The 25,073-nt window shown below is 28.7% G+C and overlaps 4 protein-coding genes across 4 annotated transcripts; 1 reads left to right on the forward strand and 3 right to left on the reverse strand.

Moving 5' to 3' along the window:
• Positions 1–8,978: 8,978 nt before the first annotated feature.
• LOC132921349 (RNA-binding protein squid-like) lies at positions 8,979–12,548 on the forward strand. The gene is made up of 3 exons (XM_060984332.1): positions 8,979–9,252; positions 9,429–9,716; positions 10,007–12,548. The coding sequence occupies exons 2-3, from the start codon at positions 9,435–9,437 to the stop codon at positions 10,586–10,588; spliced, it is 864 nt and encodes a 287-aa protein (XP_060840315.1). The 5' UTR covers positions 8,979–9,252; positions 9,429–9,434; the 3' UTR covers positions 10,589–12,548.
• Positions 12,549–14,481: 1,933 nt separating this feature from the next.
• On the reverse strand, positions 14,482–15,218 carry LOC132921393 (uncharacterized). Its single transcript, XM_060984400.1, has one exon. It carries the CDS (start codon positions 15,064–15,066, stop codon positions 14,689–14,691), a length of 378 nt encoding a protein of 125 aa, XP_060840383.1. The 5' UTR covers positions 15,067–15,218; the 3' UTR covers positions 14,482–14,688.
• Position 15,219: 1 nt separating this feature from the next.
• Positions 15,220–18,184, reverse strand: LOC132921392 (uncharacterized). The gene is made up of 4 exons (XM_060984399.1): positions 17,859–18,184; positions 17,494–17,625; positions 16,379–16,637; positions 15,220–16,115 (listed from the first exon to the last, which is right to left on the reverse strand). Exons 1-4 carry the CDS (start codon positions 18,093–18,095, stop codon positions 15,220–15,222), a joined length of 1,524 nt encoding a protein of 507 aa, XP_060840382.1. The 5' UTR covers positions 18,096–18,184.
• A 781-nt stretch (positions 18,185–18,965) lies between these two features.
• LOC132921088 (ADP-ribosylation factor-like protein 4A) lies at positions 18,966–23,487 on the reverse strand. Its single transcript, XM_060983923.1, has 3 exons — positions 22,850–23,487; positions 21,388–21,691; positions 18,966–21,296 (listed from the first exon to the last, which is right to left on the reverse strand). Exons 2-3 carry the CDS (start codon positions 21,663–21,665, stop codon positions 20,969–20,971), a joined length of 606 nt encoding a protein of 201 aa, XP_060839906.1. The 5' UTR covers positions 21,666–21,691; positions 22,850–23,487; the 3' UTR covers positions 18,966–20,968.
• Positions 23,488–25,073: the final 1,586 nt, after the last annotated feature.

The raw sequence follows: 25,073 nt of genomic DNA on the forward strand, positions 1-25,073 counted from the left end.
AGTTCATCCCAATTTGTCAGAGTAACTTCACTGTTGATCATGATATCAATGAATTTATAAGAAGTGATAACGAACGACCAACGTTTAATCTAAATCCGATGGCTGAGGAGTTCATCCTAATTCGTCAGAGTGACTGCAGTCTTAATGAAGATATCAATAATGAATTATTAAGGAGTATAAACGAACAACCAACGATTAATCTAAAGCCGATGGCCGAGGAGTTCATCCCAATTCGTCAGAGTGACTTCACTCTTAATGAAGATATCAATAATGAATTATTAAGGAGTATAAACGAACAACCAACGATTAATCTAAATCCGATGGCCGAGGAGTTCATCCCAGTTCGTCAGAGTAACTTCACTGTTGATGATGATATCAATGAATTTATAAGAAGTGATAACGAACGACCAACGATTAATCTAAATCCGATGGCCGAGGAGTTCATCCTAGTTCGTCAGAGTAACTTCACTGTTGATGATGATATCAATGAATTTATAAGAAGTGATAACGAACGACCAACGATTAATCTAAATCCGATGGCCGTGGAGTTCATCCCAGTTCGTCAGAGTGACTTCACTGTTGATGATGATATCAATGAATTTATAAGAAGTGATAACGAACGACCAACGATTAATCTAAATCCGATGGCCGAGGAGTTCATCCCAATTCGTCAGAGTGACTTCACTCTTAATGAAGATATCAATAATGAATTATTAAGGAGTATAAACGAACAACCAACGATTAATCTAAATCCGATGGCCGAGGAGTTCATCCCAGTTCGTCAGAGTAACTTCACTGTTGATGATGATATCAATGAATTTATAAGAAGTGATAACGAACGACCAACGATTAATCTAAATCCGATGGCCAAGGAGTTCATCCCAATTCATCAGAGTTACTTCACTCTTGATGAAGATATCAATAATGAATTATTAAGGAGTATTAACGAACGACCAACGTTTAATCTAAATCCGATGGCTGACGAGTTCACCGCTATTCGTCAGAGTGACTGTAATCTTTATGAAAATATCAATAATGAATTATTAAGGAGTATTAACGAACGACCAACGATTAATCTAAATCCGATGGCCGAGGAGTTCATCCCAGTTCGTCAGAGTAACTTCACTGTTGATGATGATATCAATGAATTTATAAGAAGTGATAACGAACGACCAACATTTAATCTAAATCCGATGGCTGAGGAGTTCATCCCAATTCGTCAGAGTGACTTCACTCTTGATGAAGATATCAATGAATTGATATGGAGTATTAACGAACGACTAGAACTTAAGCTTATGGTTTTTTAAATATTTGTTCTATTTTTCCTTATTTTTTTTTGATTTGAACATATATTTTCCGAAGAATTCCCCATCGTATATGAAGTAATAAGCTTTTAATCATTCACAATTTTATTTGATCATTTAGACATAGCCGATTTTTCCGGTTTTTGTTAGCATTTCTCTAAATTTATAACATTTAACAATTATTGAATTAATCATTTTCTCTGATTTTTTTCGTTGACATTGTAAAAGCTTTTATTAATTTAGACATGTTTAGTTTAGCTTAGGCTAGGGTAGGTTCTACTCAACTCAATAATTACTGTCGAAACTTAACACTCAACCAAAAGTACATTGTGGAGCCTACGCTTATAATTCGTTCGTGACTGCTGTTATTATGATATATTATGCGTTAAATGTGTTTAGCCTACTTTGTCATGTCACCCTAATCTTTTGCGAAATGTGGTGTTTTTGATATTAGCTTCACTTTCAATTTTTAAGGTTCGCATGTTGAAACAAGTTTAAACGTTTTAATAATCTTTAATTATCCATTTTTAATGCAACACTCTCCCCCCAATCTCTCTTACAAAGTACAGGCACCACAGTGGCTGGTCAGCACCTTTACCAACCACCAACACGGGCAACGAGTAATGACTACACGACACTGTCTACTCTCCCACCACGCCGCAAAGGCGCAGGGCGGGACGGGAAGACAAGTTATGCCCATAGTTTAGGTTAGGTTAGGTGTTTAATAATGTAAAAAGTAATAAATACTCAGGTGAAAATAGAATACAGACAGAGTTATTAAAAAATAGAATGATAAGAGTAAGTTTTTTTGACTAGTGGGATTTAATCAGAAAGATAAACCGGGTTAGGGAAAGATCACCAAAGATTGAAAAATAGCGATATTCTGCCCAATACATAAGAAAGTGAATACTAAGGATTATAACAATTGGAGGTATTTTCCTCCTGAATGTGGCGTATAAAATATTATTCAATTGTATCATATTTCTATGACGAGTAAACAGAAGGGCAGACCAAATAATCGGAAATAATCAAGGTAGCTTCATGATAGAAAAGTCAAATATCTATGATCTTTCAAATAATCAAATATTTATACTCGTTCTTAATTAAATACAATTTTAAATATTATAGACGAGTCGCAGTTGTACGTGTCAGTTGCTCGCCAGAAAATCCAAAAAATAATGAAATAGTTAGGGATGTCCCGGCTATAATTCAAACATATAAAAGTGCTATGTTGCCCTTGCACCGCTCCTACGAGGTCGGCGCGGCGGTTGTCGGTTGCGATTTACGAGGTGTTGAAAAAATAAAGGTCACCCTGCACCGGTTGGTATCACAATAATGTAAACAATTTATAGCGCCATGCGTTCACAGTTATAATAAATATTACACAGATTGGTATAATATACAATAAATACTAATAAATAAATAACCACGTGATCAAAAACAAATATAAAATATAAAACACACGTGAATGCGGCGGGCGTGCGTAAACAAGGTCTGCAGTCCGCAATGGGCCGAACGCTGGAGAGAAAAGGGCAAAGAGCAACCGGTCAGTTGCGTCGGGTGTGACAACGATTTAAGATAATATAGCTGTTAAATCGTGGCTGCGACGGAGCGGCTGCGTTGACAACTTCGCGAGCTTTCGTCTTACAGTCGCACCACCTTAGAGGGACCAGCAGACCCGATGGCGGGAAACGTATCCGCGTTCGAACGTGTTTATATGGGTTTGCAGAGATACGAGTATTATAGTTCCGATAATTATCAAAAGAGCAATTATATTTTACTCTGATTCATTTGCAGGTACTTCTGTATGAAACAAAAACACGACTGCTATGAAAACTAGACATGAAAAAATGTTCAATAATTGAAAGGAAAATCTTTGGAACTGTTAAGTGTAGTATCAGAGGAAAATGGTGAAAGAGGAAAAATGCAAAGCTAGAGTTATTGTTATTTGTTCCGGAGTATAAACATAACCGATGCGATAAAATAGCGAAGACTCTAGTGGGCAGAGCATACCTGGAGGAGCCAAAATGATTCGATAAAAATATGGAAGAAGAAATTCAAGACTTGCTATTGTACTATCACAAAAAAGAGAGCAAAATTATAAGTTGAAGAATTAAAATATAATAATTAACTACTTTGTTATAACGAATAGATAACTTACGACGAGATAAAAGTTATTAAGTAAACATGGATTAGGCCTACCGGGGAAACCATGTAAAAAAAAACGCGCCATGCTTCTACCTCAATGGTGGTGTGGAAAAGAACGCATTTTTATTATTTTTTATATAGGTACTCATCGTAATTTTGTATAGTGAACTTTAAAATTCGTATGCCGTAAGAACAGTTATTTAACATAAAAAATATTATTTTGTAGATCATTTTTTCCTCAATAATTTTTGTTGGGAAATTTTTTTATAAAGTCGTTTTTTTATAAGTCTGTATTTTGTAGGCCTTACAGCGCAAAACCATTAACTTTTACGTGAATATATCGTAAGCCCTTTTTTGTAGATAACTACCTACCCTCTATAATTTGTTTATATTTTGTTTTATCGTACCCCCATTAAAAAGTGATTTATTCAAAAAAAGGTTAGGTAAAAAATTGCTAAAATATCTACCACAATTTTGGAAAATCTGAGTATTTTTAATTTCCACAAAGACTATGAGAGACAGATAAATAAACACACATTGAAAAATCGATAAATTCGTCGATCCATTCGGAAACTAAAAATTCCAATTGCCTTTATAATAAGCTTAAAAAGTGTCAATATATTAATATATAATTAAATTATATTACCTATGTATAGAAAATTATCGTGTAAGCCGTAAGGTGTAACCATTATAACCATTTAGTTTTGGTGAAAGTTGAAAGTTTTTTATGGTTATTCGTTTTCAAGTTACATTTTGTTGAAAAGTATATTAACGTAAAAATTCCTGTTTTCCTTTAATTTTTTCCCAATTATTTTAAAAAACTGCTGGTAATATCTTAATCCTCCTAAGTACGCGGTACAGCAGAATGTTCTGTAAAATCGTAAAAACCAGAAAATTTATATCTTTAATTTTCTAAAGTCCACGGGCTGCTTCATATTTAAAATATACAAATTATTTATCTTTTTTAAATCCATTTTCGATTTTATACGGAGAACATAAATTTTGGTTTTTATGCATTAATTGATAAATGCTCATTGCCGAAAAAATTGCGCCCCAAAATCCTATAAAACCCAAAGATATACTATGAAATTTTTATGATTGACTCAACTCACTTTCCCTATCCGTATATTTAGTAAGCTAGTTTTTTTACCATACGTTAATAAATGTGTTTTGTACTTTAAAAATTGTAGATATCAATTTTCTGTTATATTGAATTTTTTTTTTTCATGTGAACATGTTTGCACTTTATATAATTATTGAATAGGTGGTATGTATAGCTCGATTGGCGTTGAAATTAATCTATATTGACTCAAGTCTGTATATCATGTATTATAATAAACACATTTTTAGTCGTTTTTACTGATTTCAGATTAGTTCACTTCTTATTGTTTCTTGTCGACCATTATGCCGATAACTTACTTAAAACTTTGAAATTATCACGGACTAAGATTAGTGCCTAACCGATTTTATCTCACCGATTAGAGTCTTCGTTGTCGTGTTGTAATGAATATTATTAAACCTAAATTTTATTATTTTTTCTCATTTATTTTTATGTCATGTTTTGAGTAATTTGTAAGCTTTGATAAATGTATATAGAATTTTATAGTAAAATAAAGTACAATTTAAAAAAAATATATTTTTTTAATTTTAAACAAATATTTGTAATTTTTAGGTCATTTTTTATAAGGACATTTTTTGTCATCTTTATGTCATATTTGCATATTTTTTAATGTTTTTAAGGTCACCCACCAACTTCCGAGCCCTAATTATTATACATTTAATATGTAACTATATTTGTTACTTTACATCATTACTTAGCAAATGTATGCACAATCAGAATTAGGTATGTTATTTAAAAAAAATACGCTTAAATTATTTAACACATATTGGGTACCTATATTATGGCATACCTAATTAATAAATTAATTTATTCAAATTTATAAATATATAAATAATATAATACAATATTATGTTTTATTCTTTTTAACTTAACACACTATAAGCTGCAAACGTTAAACATGTATTTAAGTATTTTACTATTGATATTGCTATAATTTATTTTGTTTATAATATACAGTTTTAAAAATCATGTAATAGTATTTATTGTATCATAATAATTCATAACATCATTATTATATTTATATTGTTTTATCCTTATTAGTTGAACATATCTTTAATTTCAGGTGGTGCTCGACAGCTCAAGAGTTTATCAAAAACACTATATTGTGTATATATATAATGTATACACTTCTACAGAGAATATTTTATAATACAAATATTATATAAGAGTTTATAGGTGTGTTGATTAGGTAAAGAAGATAAATAGGTACCTACATAGGTATACTTTGATCACAAATATATACAATAAACATTATTAGTACATAATTGTACATATTTGTGACCATAAAATATAGTATGTACTATGTAGGTACCTACTGGCTACTACCTATAATTTAGGTTAGGTCCTATATTGCCATATCGACTTAATTACTTAAGAATATATTATATATGATATATCTAAATATTATATTATAATAAATAAGTATATTAATTTATTATTATTTTATTTGAATACTCGTATTTCGTTAAACACATAAATCATATTCTTCGATCACATGACTGATGAATTATATTAGATAGATAGGTAGATAGTTTTTTTATAGCTACTTACAGACAATTGAAATTTTCGACTTTTTTAAGTTTTTTTTTCTTAAAATGCCGATAAAAAAAATTTAGCTATTCAAAAAATCTTTAAAATTTAATACAAGGTTTATTATAAGAATTCCTACAAACTGTAAATTGTCTACTTTTTTAAAATCAATATTTTAATCTTTGTAATTATGTTTAATATTTTTTTATGGCAAAAGTTTATTCATTGTTGTTTATTATAATATGTATTTACCTACATTTATAATGTATATTATTAGTTATTAATTTTATACTGTTTTTTATTTACTATTATTAAGTTATTTATTATTATTATTATGTTATATTATATATACCTACACATATTATATAAATATCCACATAGATATAGGTAATGATTATTAATTTGTAATTATGAAATGAATTGCTTTTTTAAATAAATGCTTATTATATTATTATTAAACTAAAAAATGTGTTGTTACTTATATTTTTGGTTACTACAACTTAAAAAAATTATGTTACGTTAACCAAAATATCCTTACTACATCAAACTAAAAAATAGCCGTATATACCAATGTTTATAGTAAGGTTTACCAAAAAAATTGTTATCTATACATATATTTTGGTACTGGAAACATGGAGCTTTGAAACCATAACTAAATATTCTTGTTGTATCTGATAAAATAGCTGCTGTAAGTACCTACTGTCATAATGGGGATAACCAAATTCATTGTTAGACAAACATTTATTTTGGTAATGATAACATATCACTTGTTTACATAAACTAAAATTATTTTGTTATAAATACATTTAATCAGTAGCTGCAACTAATAATAAAATATGTACCTACTACTTCGTTATTCTGTTGTTACAATAAAAAACCATTTACATAAAATAAATTGTAACAATTACCAAAAGGTTGGTGGTCATATATACAACCAAAAAATTGGGTAGTACCAATTGTTCATCGATTATCACAACTAATTATTTTTTTCCGTAGTACAATTGTACTTATTGTAGTAAAAAAAAAATAAAAAATCGTTAGTCACAATTTTTGTTTGTAAGCATTTAAAGTTCAAATGTTTATGAAATATATCAAAACCGCGAAAATCATTGACTGACAAATCATCTCCGTTCAGAATCGTTTATCGTATACAATGATACCTGTTATTGCATTCAAATTTAACACATCCATTATAGTGACCAGTCACCTACTCTCCATCTCTGCTATACGTGATACGTCTATACAGCAGAGCGATACCCACTTGCCCACTTTTTTTACTTTTTTTAACTGAGCTATAAATTGCAAATGATTACAATGTATTTTTGACGCTGTAATAATAAATTTTGCTAATATTATTTTCTCTAACCAAAATTCTCTAATTCAGCCTATAAAATCAATAACTAATTCATAGTAATTTAGTATGTCCAAACTTAACTTTAATTTTAATTTTTAATGTTTTCACAAAATTAATACATAATGAAATAAAATATATACAATAATATAACAAATTATATTAAATTTACATTTTTTTCTTTGCCTCTGTTGGCAAATTTGTCTAATAAAATGTCGTTCAGTCCCTATTTTTGTAAAGACATGGGTATGTCAATGTCTCTATGAAATATGAATAGCTAAAAGTGCAAATACCACTAGACTGGATTCTAAAGTTGTATTTTTTAAATACGTTTTGAGTCTTCTCGTTCTCAACGTCGAAAAGCTGCGTTCCGCTGAAGCGGTGGATACTAGTATTTTTAGTAATTCATACATATTTGGGTAATGATGGGTACACTAAATTATCACAAACACTTAAGCCTCTATAACAGTAGTTGTGGGCCTTAAATTGTCTTCAATAATCTTCCATTTAACTGATTTAGCCAACCACCGTATTATCGGACGCCGCCGTCATAATTTCAGAGTAAATAAAGTCTACTTATCGGAAATATTTTTAGCTCATACGGGTTTGTACAATATTATTATGCGGCGATTGAGGCACAACAGACGCGTGTATTTCAGTAATCGATTCTAGGTAAAACAAATCGAAATTACGATAATGCAGCAGTACCGCACGTCAAAATTAAACACTATGCACTGTGCTCTAACTGCTCAAAAGTATGATTGTTACGATCAAAATCGTTAGACACATTACATGAATACCTAACTTGTTAGTTGTTGCTAATAATTCTACAATTTATATATTATTATGATAGAACATAATAAGCAGACTTAATAAATATTTCCTAGATTTGGGGGGGGGGGGAAGGGCACCTCATAAACACAATCCTGACTTGTGTAGTGTGTACTGTATACCTACAATATTTCACTTGATCCTCGTACATTGTCCGCAATCCAATATAATAAATTTGCCTACATAGGCGACAGCTTAGTTGCGCGTGAATCGATTTTCACAGATGATATGTGAATACTAGACACTCAAACGACATTAGACTTTAACCTATTTCACATTCAAAAAAAGAGACGGGACTGGTACATTTAATCCGCCGTCGATTGAGTGCCTGATGAGGTTGACTGTACGTTGACACTCACAACTCGGCATTCGATTTCAACCTATTTTACATACATAAGGACCGACGGAATGATGTATCCAATTCGCTGAATCCTCGAAGACACCAGGTTCGAATTATACCAGCCCTTTTTATATTTATAAAATAATATAAATTATAATTCGACAATTGGCTAAAGTGAACAAAAATATCACTTCTTAGTTCTTACTGTCTTGTTATTTATTTATTTTATTTTATCTTTTTCAAGGCGATACCGGTTTGCCGCCAAACGTGACACAGACTGTCCGACCAGTTGGTAGCACTATAGCCAGTTCCCTCCATTTTGTTTTATTTACTTGCTCTCTTTTTCTCCCGTTGGCAACCAACAGACAACAAACCCGGTTAGAGTGAGAGATAAATGGCGTTTGCCGTCCGCGTCTTTCAGTGTCAATGTTTGTGCGTTTGATGTGTAAATAATAATAAAATCGTTACAATATTTATCCGTTGCGAGAAAAAACTTAGAATACACACGCACGTCCACAAATAGTCTTGTCACGTTGCCGTTTCCGATCATCGATAGTAGCTACAACAGCGGCCGCCATACAAACTTTCACACGCGGACCGCGGCTACAGCCGACACTTTAGCAAACTGGTGAGCATATAAAATTGTTTTAATTCTGAAACGACGTATCTCAGTGTCCGACAGCATTTGGTCGGCAATTGTGAGCCACCTAAATTATATAGCTAAAGCCTCTTCCCCAAACGCATTCCGTTCTCCGTTGTTTGTGGCTGATCTTTACACATCTATTCTATTCTTGTATGTTACAGGAAGACATGGCGCAACAACCTAATGCCAATGGCCGGTCCAATGGACCTGGCCGAGATGATGATAAGAAACTGTTTGTTGGCGGCTTAGGCAGAACCATTAGCGAGAAAGAACTAAGGGAGTATTTCACGCAGTATGGCGAGATAGAAAACATCAACATCAAGACCGACCCGTTTTCCGGACAATCCAGAGGGTTTGCGTTTGTACAGTTTGTGAACGCCAAGACTGTGGACGATTTATTGGCTGCTGGAGATCACTTTATCGCAAACAAAAAAGTTGATCCCAAGAGGGTGAGTTGCTTCTCTTTATCTATATTGCTTGACTGATGTACATTGATATTACACAATATGTCATTAACCAAGTATAAACAATAATTTGCTATATTTCTTTTATAAGTCATAAAATCCTACCACTTCATATGTTACACTTAGGTATTATACTTATTTTTATTTATTTTTTAGCTTTCACACTAAAAAAATAAATCATTATTTCTATACATAGCATTTATGTTTAGGATCCTATGTCTGTTAATAGATGTTGATTTAATTATTATAATTTTTATTATATGCTATTATTACAGGTAACTAAGAAAGTTAACCCACTGCGTTGTAAAATTTTTGTTGGAGGCTTAACTTCTGAAATGACTGAACAAGATGTACGGAATTATTTTGTTCAATTTGGTCAAATATCCGAGTATCAACAACCTTTTGATAAAATGAAAAACCAAAAGAAGGGTTTTTGTTTCATAACGTTTGAAGATTCTGAAGTTGTTAATCAAGTATTGAAAAATCCCAAACAAGTTATTAATGGTAAAGAAGTAGATGTAAAAAAAGTCAAGTTCAATCCTGAAACAATGACTGCTCCTGGAACCAGGACTGGTCCAGTAGGTGGTGCTAGACCTCCTGCTACTTTTGGCTTGAGACCAGCATATCCTGGTTATATGGCACCGGCAACTACTTCGCCTTATGGTACTGCTGCAGATTATGGTTATGCAGCTAATGCTTATGATGCTTACGGTGCATATGGTGGATATGATTACTCCGCAATTGGCTATGGAGGAGGCAGCGGTGGTGGCGGTGGCGGTGGTGGTGGTTATCCAGCACAAGCCTATGGAGGTGGCAAGTATCGAGAAGCAACATATCCCCGACATGCGCCTTACTGAATTAAAGAGGCAAGTATAACGTTTGACGAATAATCCTGGCGGACACAAAGACTGTGTTATTATTCAATTTTCACCGCATTTCTGTATGATATTAAATACGTACTACCATAAAAACATAACTCAAAATTATTTGTTATATTATACAATAGTTTGTTATTATTTATAACAAAATTATAAGCCTAATTGAACAGGTCAAATATTAAGGTCTAATTATGATGTAAATAAATATTTATAAATTTTTTTGTATATCATTTTAGTAACCTACTATTAGATACTTTGAGGTTAGTGACTATAAAAGTAACTTCAATTTAAACCTTTATCAAGATGGCATCCTTGACATTTGTAACTTTTGAGTTTCCTCAATATGTTGAATATTTGTATTTTGTTGTTGAATAATTTTGTATAAAGTCACTGTATTTCTGGCTTCTACTTAGTTCATTCTGGCTTTGTGAATATTAATCTACTATAATAGATCTAAAATTGTATGGTCATATATTTATTATTTCCATGTTTGTGTTGAGTATTAATTGCTTAACAAACAAAAATTATATTTTAATAGTCAATTATTTTGTTTTTTTTTTTTTTTTGTATAATATTTATATATACAGAAATATGTATATTCCAAAAATTGGAATTTTTCTTCTTGTGTTATTACATCTTTAGTATTATATTTTGAAGACTTGTTTCTATAAAATATGTCTAAAAAATGACAAGGGTTATATAATAATTTAATCTGGTCATCTGGATATGTCAGTTAATTAGGTAGGTTGTATTAGAATTAAGTTTAATTTAAATTCTTTTCTTATAATATTCACGTTTAATTAATTTTTGTGTGCTTTTTCATTAATAATAAAATATAAAAATCCTAAATGAAAATAATTACATAATGAACATTTTTTTTTATCTGTCATGTTACAATTATTTGTCAAACTTTTTTCCGTTTGTAAATAATGTATTGTAAATTATTTTTTTTATTTTTTAAACCTATTTTTACTTAAGGTTATTCGTTTTTTCTAATAACTGAAACATTATTGAGTTATTTCATTGTTTCATTAAATATCAATAATTGACACTATTATTGATTGACTTATTATATATCTAGCTTATAATTTTTAAGTATCAAAATGTGAACACTACATGATTATTACCTACATTGTACATTAATTTATTTGTACAACAGTATTTCATTTTTTCAATTATAAGTGAAAAACAATCTGAACTGTCTTATTGTTTTTAATTTATAATCTTGTGAAATTGTGGTGATTAAATACAAAAATGTATTGATAATTGTTAATAGATATTAGAAATCAAATCAAATAATTTACTAGTATAACTATTTAAAAAAAACTATGTATATATTTTATATAAATAGGTAAAAATTATTATTGTGATACAATTAAATGTACCTCAGTATTATACATTATACATACTATGTTCCTAAATTTAATTTTTACAACTTAGATATATTTATCAAATTTATTATGGTCAAAACAAATTTTAATGTAATAGCTATGCAACAAAATCTTTCAAAAATAGAATACCTTAAAAGATAAATTGAAACTAAACTAGGGTTTTTTGTATGGTGATGACATTCGATTGAATACCTCCTCTTTCACTTTTTGATATACTCCTGTGTATAGCAACGATTTCAACAAATGTAATTTCCTCTTTTAAAGTAGAAATATCATTAAGTTGGTGATGTATGTGAATATATTACATAGTATATAAGAGTGAAAATTGATTTATTGAGACAGGTATGTGTTCTAATCATCGGATTACAGATAATAAACGATTACATATTATAATATGTTCAGGCATGTGTACAAATATATCTGTATTTTGTTTGACTGTTACAATCTCTATCATACATAATTAGCATCTTATGTAAAATATTTAGTAGTAATAAATATATTATGTTCAGTTTCATATCTCAGTAAAATATGCTAAATTTGGCCTTTAATTAATTTCTTTTTAATTTTTACCCAAAATCTTTAAAATACACCGAGACTTGACATTTTATTCATTCTCACTTTTTAAAGGTATTAAATTAAATTATTCAAATTATGGAATATTATTGTCAACTATTTAGGAAGTTCAATTAAATGTAATAATTAATATCAACCTAAACATATTTAAAAAGCCATACACTTTTATGTCTGATGTGTATGAAAACTAAAAAGTTGATTTGAAGACAATTACTGTACTTTTCAAACTTATCGTCAAATTAAGCACCTTCCTATATGAAGTTGACCATTAAAGTCTAATTAAGTTAGGCATCAATTAATACAATAAAACCTATGCTCATAAATTCATAACAAACAATCAGTTGACAATTATTGTGAATAAGTAAGTTGAACGTGTTCAACTTATGAGAAATTATATATTTTATTTAAACATAATTATTAAATTGTTAGTTTGTGTTATTCCGACTTCCTATTTTTAATAATAAAAAAAAAGGAATCAAAATTGTGTTACAATAAATGATTTGCCTAATAAAAATAACCCTATATGAGATTTTATAAAATTTTAAATAATAATAATTGAATAATATTCAAAACTAAAATGTATATTTTAATTTAAAGTGAATTATGAGCATTTTCAAATATTTATATTTTTTCATACTCATAACTCACCTAAAAATTAAAATATCCTTAAAAAACCAACGAGAGAACACAGATAATGTTCTTACCTAAAAGTTTGATATGGGGTCCATTCACTCTAATATCAAAACTAAAAGCACACTTCCTAATCTTCCTATATTACTTAGTAAATTAGTTTGAAATATCAATAATATATAAATAAATAATTTAATAATAATAATTATAAACAAATAGTCAATATTTTCTTTTACGGTCAATAATATATATAAATAAAAAAAAATTCACAATAAATGTGTAATACAATTTAAATTGTGGTTATTGTTTCGGGGGACTAAGTTTCCGAGCTTATTTTTTTTGCGGTACCTCAATATATATAATATATAAAGGAAAATATATGACTGTCCAACTTATCAAAATTGCTTTCTATGCTAAATTTTAATTTTGAATATAAGATTTTTATAATTAATAGAAAAAAGTGCATACCTAAGACCCATATATTGGTAAAACTACAAGTTATCATAATAAGAAGATATAAAGGATGAAGAGTCACCAATATCACGGTAACTCACTGCTATTTAAATTTCTTAAAATGTATGAAAACTTAATGTTAAAGTTAAATTCTAAACAATTATATATAAAAACATAAATTAATTACTCAATAGGGCTGTTTTAGTGAATATAGTATGGTATTTTTCCAACTATTGAACAATACCGGTATAGTAGGTAAGTTATGTATTTGAGTGTAAAAATTATATCTTTAAGAAGAAAAGGCTTAGTATGTGTATGTTACAGCAATAAAATTCAAAGTACATATTTATTTAATATTAACCGTTGTTGATTTTTCCTACATAAAGTATATTTATAAAACTTTATTTTATTTAGTACATACAATTGAGGATACCTGAAGTTTTAAATATTCATGAGAAATTTTATTTGTATTGAATCATAAATATGAGTAGTTCAATTTAAAAATAATAAGATGTATGCAGTGTTGAGTTCAGATAGCAAAAATAACATCTAGGTAAATATTAGATTACTAGCTAAATTAATATCTAGATTAATATGAAGATAGAATATTCAATTTTTATCTAGATAAATATGTAGATAAAACTTTTTCATCTAAATTTTTATCTTATAATAGTTAATTTTTTATTAATGCTTGACATGTTATTGGACTCATTGTTTAGTAGTTGATAAAGGAAAGCAAACCAGGAAGGCTTATTTTGTGTCATGAATATACGTATAAAATACATACATACATATATTTCTAGTTTAAGAAAACTGGTTTATACTTTTTATATAATATTCAAACCAAAAACTAAAATATCAATATTAAAAGACATTAAAATAAGTATAAAAAAAATTGAGCAAATCTTTTGATCCTTTTGAAAATATTACTTATATAATACAACATAAATAATTAAAATAACATACAGACTTGTAAATATAAATAATAACAATATTTTAATTGTTGAACAAATAAATTATAATGATACAGGCTTAATTTTTTGACTTACAACATAGTAACATCTCAAATGTCTTATCTCCTAGACGGTTTCTCCTGTGTGTTAATACTTGGATTGCTTCACTAAAAAGTCGTTCGACTGGAGCTGAAGACGGAATAGTTGTGTTGTATTTTAAGAACACTTGTTTAACTATGGGATAATCTTCTAATACACTAATTTCTTTTTTTGGAGAATTTAAGAATGTCAAAGCCTGTACACAAGAAAAGTTTGTAATTCTTGAATCATTAGCAGAGGATCCATTATTGGTGTGTTCGTGCAAACATGAGTAATATTCCTGATCACTATTATCACTGTCATCATCACCACTAGCTACGGCAGTTTTTTTTTGGATATCACTGATATTAGTATACATTTCATTGCACTCAGTCAAAAAAAGTTGTTTACACGAATCAATGTATCGAACAGGAATCCAACTTAATTTAAATTTGGGATGACTTATCGAAGCGATGACAAAACTTTTACTTTTGGGCAATGACAAATCAAATAAATAAGCAAACCTTTTTTCTTAACTTTGTACTATTTTAATACACAATGGTCTACAGTATTTTAAATTTGATAACAATATCAAAGTGCGGCGTAAAACTAAAATAATAGGTGCAACATAGCCTAAGAAACCTTTTTTTTCGCATTGCATCTTGTCCAAAGAAATTGTTAAAGGTTCCATTACATTACAGTATTCCTTCAAGAAATCCCATTCATTTGCCTTTAATTTTGTTAAACGTAATTCTTCAAATGCTTTAATAACTTCAGTTTTATGAAGCAGTACTTTTTTAGTTGCATCGAATAATGAGTTCCATCTTGTCATAATAGGGACGGGAAATTTGCAACCACATATTTCAAACACTTTGTCAGATGCAACCGTGCTCCTACTTAATAAATTCCAAAAGCTTTGCAATTTTTGGAATGACAATTCCGACATTTTTTTGTATTTACTATCATCAATTGAAGAAATATCACGTGTTGCTATCAAATTTAACGTATGGGCACAGCAAGTAATATGTGATGGTAGAGAAAAATTATCATTCGCTGTGTCAGATATCACTGGAGTTGAGAGTACTTCATAGACATCTACTAAATTTAAATTTGTATCTTCATCGTCAGCTGTATCAGTACTACAGTTACCAGCATCACTATCTTCATTGAAATTTCCGAAGGTACAAGAATTTATCTGATGTACATCAGGTAAAGGTTTAGAAAATGTTTTAAATGATTTACAAAAGTTACTGGCGTTGTCTGTGACAGTATGAGTGATTTTTGAATGGTCCAATTTGTATGTTTCAGTTATATCAGTCATCATCTCAGCAATATTAATATAGTTATGACTTCCCATCATTCTTCTACATCCTAAAATATATGAAGTTCGTTCATATGTAGACTCATTTATCATATGGCACGTCATACCTATACAAAAAATTAATTTATAATAATCATTTTTTAAGTTATTTAATAAATGCACATAATATAACACAACAATACCATACCACAAATAGTTAAACAATTTATTAAGTAGGTATTACTTATTTACAAGTTGGTAAAAGTAAATTGTTATGATAGGTAATGATTTATATTTTTTGCAGTAACTAATGTCTATATTATACTAGGTAAATGTAGGTTTAGTATAATTATTTAAAAAAAAAAAAAATCATTAGATATTTATAATTTACCCATAAAGCTTTTATTGTTTGAGCTCCAAATGTCTGCAGTTGCACAAATATAATTATGCTGTTGTATCAAATCTGTAAGCATCTGCACGTATAATCCATATCTGGATGTTAATTGAGCTTTTATTTGAATTCTGTTTGGCAAAATAGAAGTATCTTTAATTCCAGTAAGTCCCATAATTAATTCTCGAAAGCTACGCTTTTCACATGTAATCAGTGGTCTCATTTCATTAACTATATAATTAAATACCAACTCATTTATCTGAAACAAAATATTGTTTTTTACTTATTTATAAAACAATTTAAACTTTATATTGAACAATTTGTAATTGAGATACATAGCACCAGAACAGATTAAACCAAAAAAGGACAATTTAATTTTTGACTATTTTTTATTATTATAACATCCATTCTAAGGAAAATAATAAACTCATTTTATTATATTATATAAATCCTTGCCTTTTAAACAATCTATAAAACATTAACCTACTTAACTCTCGTTAAGTTTTAATGTGAGTTAGTTAGGCTACTAAAATCTTGAAAAATATTTATTATATTCAATTTCAAGTGGGTTAGTCAGACCCATTGAAAATTAGTTATTCATATTAATCTGAATTTTTTTATAAAATATAAACTAGAGTATACTATAAAGGAATTTTACATTTAAATTTATAATTTGTATATGCTACATATAAAATAAGATGTTACAAAATCACAAAAAATAATTTAAATAACTAATTCACTATTTAATATTTAGTACTAATTTTGTATAATCAGGGGTATAATCTATATAGGCTCTTTAATCATCTATGGTTGGTAGGTAATAAATAATTAAGTGTCGCAAAACCATAAAATGGTATGATTTTACCATTGTTAATTATTATTTTAAAGATTTTCTTAATTCATTGTTATACTTATAATACATAATCATTGTAGTTAAATGTTAGTTGTACAACTTTACAAAACTACATTAAAAAATTTAAAAAAAATTTCATTGTCTTCATAATTTAATTAATCATATTTGTTACTATAAATATGAGGTATGAAGTATGTTACTTTATGTTTGATATAAAAATAATATTTATATAATTAATAACTAGGTTAAAAAGTTAAATTACCTTGTCTTTTGAAACTTTTTTGGTAGAATCATATATTTTAGATTGGATAAAGGTAGACGAGGTTGATTGAGTTGATTCATTCTTTCTCTTCCTAGCATCTTCAACTTTTGACACTAAAAAGGTATGTTGACTCTATACAAATATGAAAATATTGAAAATTAATAATAAATTAAATAGGTAAAAGTCTAACACTTATAAAATAAACAAAAAAATAAACCAAACATATTTCAAAACTTTAATTGTATAAATCCAATTTGATTAATATACAAAATGTGGATGTTCTTTTTGTTTTTAATGACGTACCTACTCATTTAACAAAAAAAGTGAAAAATTATTTTTAAAGAAGATATATTATGAAAACTTACCTTAATATGACTTAATAAGTTGCCACTTGAAGTTTTATATGCAGTAATGACTTTATGACAATTTTGACAAGAAGCTTTGATTTTATCACCATTTATTGACACCAGTTTATAAAACGTATCGAATAAATATTGAAATTTAAATTCTGACAATGGTGCCGAAACGTCAACAGCAGGTGGGTCATCAACTTTTTCCAGACAAACTCTTTTGTTGGACGTTGTACTTAAAAATCTATCCATATTGATAATATTTGCAGTAAACAAGAAATGAAGAAAGTACACGACACGAGTATACGAAGTTGTAATTAACAATAAAATTACTCTGCAGTCTGCAGGCAGTCGCAGTAGTGACTAGTGACTATTTACTATCTGATAAAATTAAATTATTGTACAAAATATTATAATATAGTAATGTATACAAATAATATGATATACATTATTATTATTATTATGCCTATGCTGTGCGAGAACTATTTTTAGTATATTTCATATTATTTACCAATAGACAGGACGGGTTTCGGGTACATGGTGTTATATTGTTATATTTATATCTTGTATTGATAAACAACCGTTATGGTCGGTCGTTTGGCGGGTGGGTACATTATTGCTATTTTTAATTCGTTTTCGTCTTATCGAACATTCAATATTGTAATCTAAAAATTACTATGGTAACATGATAGAATAAAATTATTACAAGTAAACAACACCCAAATGTTATTATTATTTTGTACTCTTGTAGATAATAATATCATAATATTTTATGTAAAATGGCTAAATGAGTAAACAATTATTGAAAAAAATACACATGCATTACACAAGATCTAGATATTTATGTAGATTTTCATAATTTAAATCTTAGATACCAATTAGATACTAATTTATTTTTTCATCTAGATAAGATGAAGATACTTAATTTTCATCTAGATAATTTATCTAGATAAATTTATCTAGATATGACTCAACACTGGATGTATGCTATGGGTTTAGATATTTGTAAAAGCTGTATAATCTAATGAATGACGATCAATGACATTTTTAAAAAATTACATCACTTTCAGGAACACCATTCTTCAGTTCAGAATAATATCATTTAAAAACACACTTGTTGAATTTTTATTTAAATTGGTGATTTATTATTCTCAAACAGAAACAATAAATGTAGAAAAAACATAAAATCAAATTTGAATACATAAAAGAAACAATATGTATTACAATACTATTATTAACTTTAAATAAAATTAAAATTATTTTTCGAAGGTGTAAAAAAAATAATATATATGATCGATTCACAATTTTCATTCAAGTTATATTATATGCCAGACATTAATTTCTGCTAAATTTTTCTAAAATGTATAACATATATGTATAAATAAAAAAAAACCTTAAAAATGATTGTTTCTTATTGTTAATGATAAATACTTACAATAATTGCTAATTAATGACAATTATTAAACTTATACACTTAATAATTTAATTTATTTATACATAAAAAGTTAATCGATATAACAAAACACATAAACAGTCTCGTTGTTAAGTTATATAAACAAATTTACACATAAACAAAAACTAAAAAGAATTGAAAATATAGTCATTACAACAGAATAGATCAACAAGGAAAATATTAAAGCATTAAAAAATGTGATAATTCTTCTTATTCATTAGATAAAACAATTATATATGAAAATAATTTAACTAGTTTTAAGTAGTTTGCTAAAACAAATATTGTAAATGAGGGTAAAAAACATAATAACAAAGCATAAAAAAGGTTACGTTAAAACATATGCTAAAACAATAATAAATATAGAATAAAATATACAAATACATAGGTATTTAGAAAGATTCAAAGTTAGGTGGATTAATGTATTTGACTCATATTCAGATAAAAATTACGATGCCTGTTGTCTGGTTATAATTGGAAACTAACATATTTAATTAACTACCCAATTCACTCAAACTATACAATACATATAATTATTTTCTTATTAAATAGTAAATACACACTTTATTAGTATATATGTCATACACACACATATATATATATATACATACACAGTTAAGTTGGCATCATAAACATTAGAACAGTTTTTCCTAACCTAAAGACATGGGAAAATATAAAAACAAGTACAAAATATAATAAAGATAATCATATATCATGGTAACCTGATAGGGTGTAAAAGACCCGTAAAAAAAAACAGATAACAATTTGGCTAGTGTTGAATAAAAGAAAAAACTAGTCTAATGTTTATAAATAAAATAAATATATGCACAACTTGAAACTGGGCATAACACCAATTTATCAGTTATTAAAACTCAATTCCAGATTTGTATTTGATATATATATATATATATACATAATGTAATAAATATTTAATATTAAACTGGAAAAATAATATAGTCAAAAACATAAACTGTTGAACCTTCCATTGAATACATTTTTTTTTTAGTGCAGCAGTAGTATTAAACAAGTGAAATATTGCACTATAAAAAATAATAATACAATATAATTTCAAAAATAATAAAGCACCATGGAGTGACAACAAATACATTTAATAACAAACTAGTTGCTCTTTAAAGTGAATCAAATAACATTTAAGTGAAAATAATAAATGTCAAACATTCAATATTTCAGTGGCCATACTATACAAGGCTACTAAATAGCTACCATTTGTATTACATAAAAATCATATTTACAATCGGTGGGATTATTGTTAAAAAGTAATACATGAATTTAAAATTCTGTTAACACAATTAAGCAAACAAATAGGTGTTATATATTAATTAGGCGGTTCACTGAGAATCAATGAAATAACACAATAGATATTTTTAGATTAATAGCAAGTGCCAAATTGCAATATTTTTAAATAAAATCTCTATCAAGTATTCTCATGTCATTTAAATAAAAACAAATAGTTTAAATAATTAAATAAATGTACTCGGTATAAATGAAACACATAATATTCGTAATGTCAAAACAAACATTAATTACGAGCTGTCTTTTGTTAAAAATATGTCATGGAAATTTAAAAGACAAACAGGATATTTATGTATTTATTATCCCAATAGCATTGCTGTATTTTAATATATAATTTTAGTTATACCATTATTTAACCAATTTATCGAGTTTTCTTTTTCACTTGTTTAGCTAATTTTCTGCGTTTTAATATCATATCATAAAGCGCATCTAAACCTTCTTGAAGACCATCCCCAGTAATAGCACAAGCTGCTTGAATATGCCACAAATGATTAAGTTCATTTAAACCTAAAAGTCTTTCTAATTCTGCTGAATCTCGTGCTGCTGGCAAATCTTGTTTATTTGCTAATACTAAAATTGGTACACCTGTATTTTCTGGAGCTCTCGCTGTGCGGGCTAATTCCATTTTTGCTTCTTCCATTCGTTCTACATCTACACTGTCCACAACGAATAATATACCGTCAGTACATCTAAAGAAAAAAAAATTGTTTAATGAAAATAAAGATTTATTAGAACTAAATACCTTCAAATTAAAGACATAAAATTAAAATTAATGTTTACCTGGTATAACTTTTCCACAACGGTCGAAGTTTTTCTTGTCCACCGACGTCCCACACAAGAAATGTTTGACCTCGGGCCCTTCCTACAGTTCCTTTTACTTTTTCACAGTTAAATCCAATTGTAGGAACTGTGTTTAGGTACTGATTGAATTTAAGTCTGTAGAGAGCTGTAGTCTTACCAGCACTGTCTAGGCCCAACATGACTACATGCAAATGACTTTGTGGTGTAGGGAGTGCATCCAGCAAAGACGCTGAACTCTTACCCATGTTGGCCCCCATTGTTTTATGCTCAAACGCATAACACCCTGAAAAAAATTAATTTAATACCTATTCATTTTAAAATATTATGAGATTTAATCATTTTAAATATGTTTTAATACATATATATATATATCTTTGCATATACAAATACTGTATACAATTAGGTAATCAAGTTCTAATATTTATAATATTAAACCTAGGACTATTTCAACAGGTATGCAGTACAACAGACTATCTATATAAAAACATTATATAATTGTTCCAGTACCTAGATAGCTGGATAAAATAATTTAGATAGAAGTAATTTAGAATGATGACAACTATTACGATTGAAGCTCCATACAACTATATAGCTAATAGGTTTTAATTAAGTTAATAATTATTTATTACTAATTTAAAGTTCCATTTACCTTAAAGAAAAATACTTGAAATAAGTTCTGATAAGAAATAGTATTATAAATTAAAGTTTAAGAAATGTCTACTAAAATCTATTGGTATAAACTATTTGTACAACACCTATAATAATATCAATAGAAAAGAAGATACATTCCACAACAAATTGTACAACTTAATTTTAATACATAAATTGATTTTATCTACTTGGCTACTTACTCCCATGTATCAATTCAATAGTTATAAGAATGTTTTACTTTTAAAGGAATATCGATGTACCTGTATGTTTATTCAAAATTATAAAACAAATTTTTGGTAAAGTCAAATGTATTTTTGAAAACTAGTCTAATGTAGATAATAACCATAGACTTGACCATAACATACTCATTTTTGCAATAAGGACAATTCTTGTTTATCAACGCTTGAAACATAATATAAACAACACTTGTTGTTATTTAATATACATTTTAAATATTGATAGTTTTGTACTTCTGTTTTAACCTAATTGGAAATCGATCTACACTTTTATAAAAATAATTCAATTTCAAAAGGTGTACAGTTGAAACGTGTAATAGAATAAAGTGTACGTAATAAATATTATTTGAGATGTTCTTGAGGATGTCTTACGGAATACAGGTAACGCTGAAAGGATTTACTACCCACACCTACGCTTTGCAAATTAGCCCGGTGGATAGCGGCACGACATAGAATCGGAGAGGTCGCGTATGGTTATGAATAGTGGACATAATGTGAACGAATAGTGTTTATGTAGTGCAAGACGGCGTCACCAGATGAGAGTATTTTTTTACCTGAATCAAAATGTTACGTTGCCCGTCACGGGATCGCATAGTTGGCGGCGGCCGCCAAGTTGGACGTCAACTGCATTTGGACGGTGGCTGGCCACCATTCGGACAGCGATGACAGTGTCGTCGTACGACTGCCGTGGTCGTTGGTTGTTCTCGTCGAGTGTAGGTGGCAAAAGATCGGTCAGCGACTGCAACAAAACTGGACACGGCGGCGACGAGTCCGTTCCTCTCGCTCACGCAAAAACTGGTCCGTTTCCCGTGCACTGCGAGATATCCGGTGATCGAGATGCCCACGCGACGGACGGAAAAACAAAAAAAATCGATACGGTGAACCTCTTTTAAAAATCGGTTATCGGGGATTGATCGGTATTAAAAAACGTCGTCGTACCAACTACCTACACACGTATATCGTTTAATAGTTATTGTTGTTATTATTATTATTATTACTATTACTATTATTATTAATGCTAATGTGTAATTACGGTTAATCACTCAGCATTATAACTAATACTATAATCCTATCGACTGACGGCGGAGCACGACAAACAGACGCACAAACGACGCACAAACGACGCATTCACACGCACACGCCTCACATCATCGTCATCAACATTCACGTCCCGAAGGCATCTCGAAAATATGTTGTACCTATTTTTTTTAATTTTTTTTTTTTATAATATATATATATATACCTGTTATTTGTTTACCAGCTGATTTCCATAATTTTCTTATCAATTTCTGTAACGGGCGAAAACATGATCGTTGCCACCATGACAACTTTATGATATTACTATATCATTTCATACGCATAAAATACGATAAAACATTGGTTTTCGATTAACAGAAATGTTCACGTATTTTTTAAATAGGTACGCAAATACGCAATAAATGATGATACAGAATAAGTTATTTAAATTATTCAATATTTGCGATCTAACCTTGGATGATTTTATTTTGTGATGATAAACAATAAACATATGATTATATATTTCGATATTACTGATTAGTGATAAATAATTGATAATGTCGACAGTGGCCGCACTCTCGCACCACGACGCCATCACAACCACATTCGGCAGTTCGGCACATTCCGCCGATGACCGATGTGACGTATAATAATATGTAAAACGCTGAACACTAAACAGCCGAGTGTAGCTGTAACTGGCCTCAATAACCACCTTATCGTTGTACACTTACGCCACTTACAAAAACAAAACATAAAATAGTTGTGTATAGAATTATAGACTATAATATACTTTTAGATTCGGAGCAATTAATGTATTGATTTTAATGAATATATTGTAATGTGTACCAGTGTATCTGTATAATAACTAATATAACTTATAATTATTTGATAAAATACTTTGATTTTCAAAAATAGTGGTGGTTACTGGTAACTGTCACATTGGATCTAGTTTGTATTTTAGAGTGGTCAAACTAAAAAATTCCAAGTACTTTATTTTTTAAAAAAAATAAAACATATTGCTTACATTGCTATACTATTGTTTAATATGCTTACTAATCTAAAGTGTATATGCAAGAGTTCCTAACATGGGTTATGTATACAAATTGTGATACAACAGACAATAGAGATTCGCAGTTTACTATGAAAGTATGAACAAATAATTTGTAATTGTAATCCAAGTAGATATATATCGCCCCAGACTCCAGAGTCATAATACAACGATCAGCCAGCCTACCAGGAACTTTCCCGGTTTCATTTGAAATTTAAAAAGAAGTCCTTACTTCCTCCTATGCATGATATTATTATTATATATAGTTGAAGCCTTGAAGGCAATATTATTTATTATAAAATACATTTTATTACAATATATAGAAGTTCTTTTTTCAGTACTAGCTTCTTAGCCTTTAGAGTTTAGAGATAGGTTCTCCAAGTATATTATAATAGTCTCAATTACTTATATCTTTTCATGAATGACTACAAATAGTTAATATTTTCAATATCAATTGTACAGTGAATAGTGATAATAATTGATTGCAAGTGTTTGTGTAATCTAGTTTTTCGGCAAAAAAGCAAGTGGCTAGATAATCTTTAAAAAAAAAATTTGGATTAATTTAAACTGTTAATACTCTCTGCAAATAGTAGAAATTTAAAAACGCATAGATAGGTGGTAATTAAATAATCTGACAAAATATAAGGTATGTACTCGTACATAAAATGTCATACATCACCATCACACGACACACATCATAATACATAATCTAA

The sequence above is a fragment of the Rhopalosiphum padi genome, chromosome 2 (genome assembly GCF_020882245.1).
Source record: "Rhopalosiphum padi isolate XX-2018 chromosome 2, ASM2088224v1, whole genome shotgun sequence".
NCBI lineage: Eukaryota > Metazoa > Arthropoda > Insecta > Hemiptera > Aphididae > Rhopalosiphum > Rhopalosiphum padi.

Coding starts and splice junctions, on each gene's coding strand:
- LOC132921392 (XM_060984399.1), bottom strand. CDS start 18,095: ATGGATAGATTTTTAAGTACAACGTCCAACAAAAGAGTTTGTCTGGAA. Junction 17,626..17,858: donor ACTTATTAAGTCATATTAAG/GTAAGTTTTCAT, acceptor ATATTTGTATAG/AGTCAACATACCTTTTTAGT. Junction 16,638..17,493: donor AAAAAGTTTCAAAAGACAAG/GTAATTTAACTT, acceptor ATTTTGTTTCAG/ATAAATGAGTTGGTATTTAA.
- LOC132921393 (XM_060984400.1), bottom strand. CDS start 15,066: ATGTATACTAATATCAGTGATATCCAAAAAAAAACTGCCGTAGCTAGT.
- LOC132921088 (XM_060983923.1), bottom strand. CDS start 21,665: ATGGGGGCCAACATGGGTAAGAGTTCAGCGTCTTTGCTGGATGCACTC. Junction 21,297..21,387: donor TTGTGGAAAAGTTATACCAG/GTAAACATTAAT, acceptor TTTTTTCTTTAG/ATGTACTGACGGTATATTAT.
- LOC132921349 (XM_060984332.1), top strand. CDS start 9,435: ATGGCGCAACAACCTAATGCCAATGGCCGGTCCAATGGACCTGGCCGA. Junction 9,717..10,006: donor AAAAAGTTGATCCCAAGAGG/GTGAGTTGCTTC, acceptor CTATTATTACAG/GTAACTAAGAAAGTTAACCC.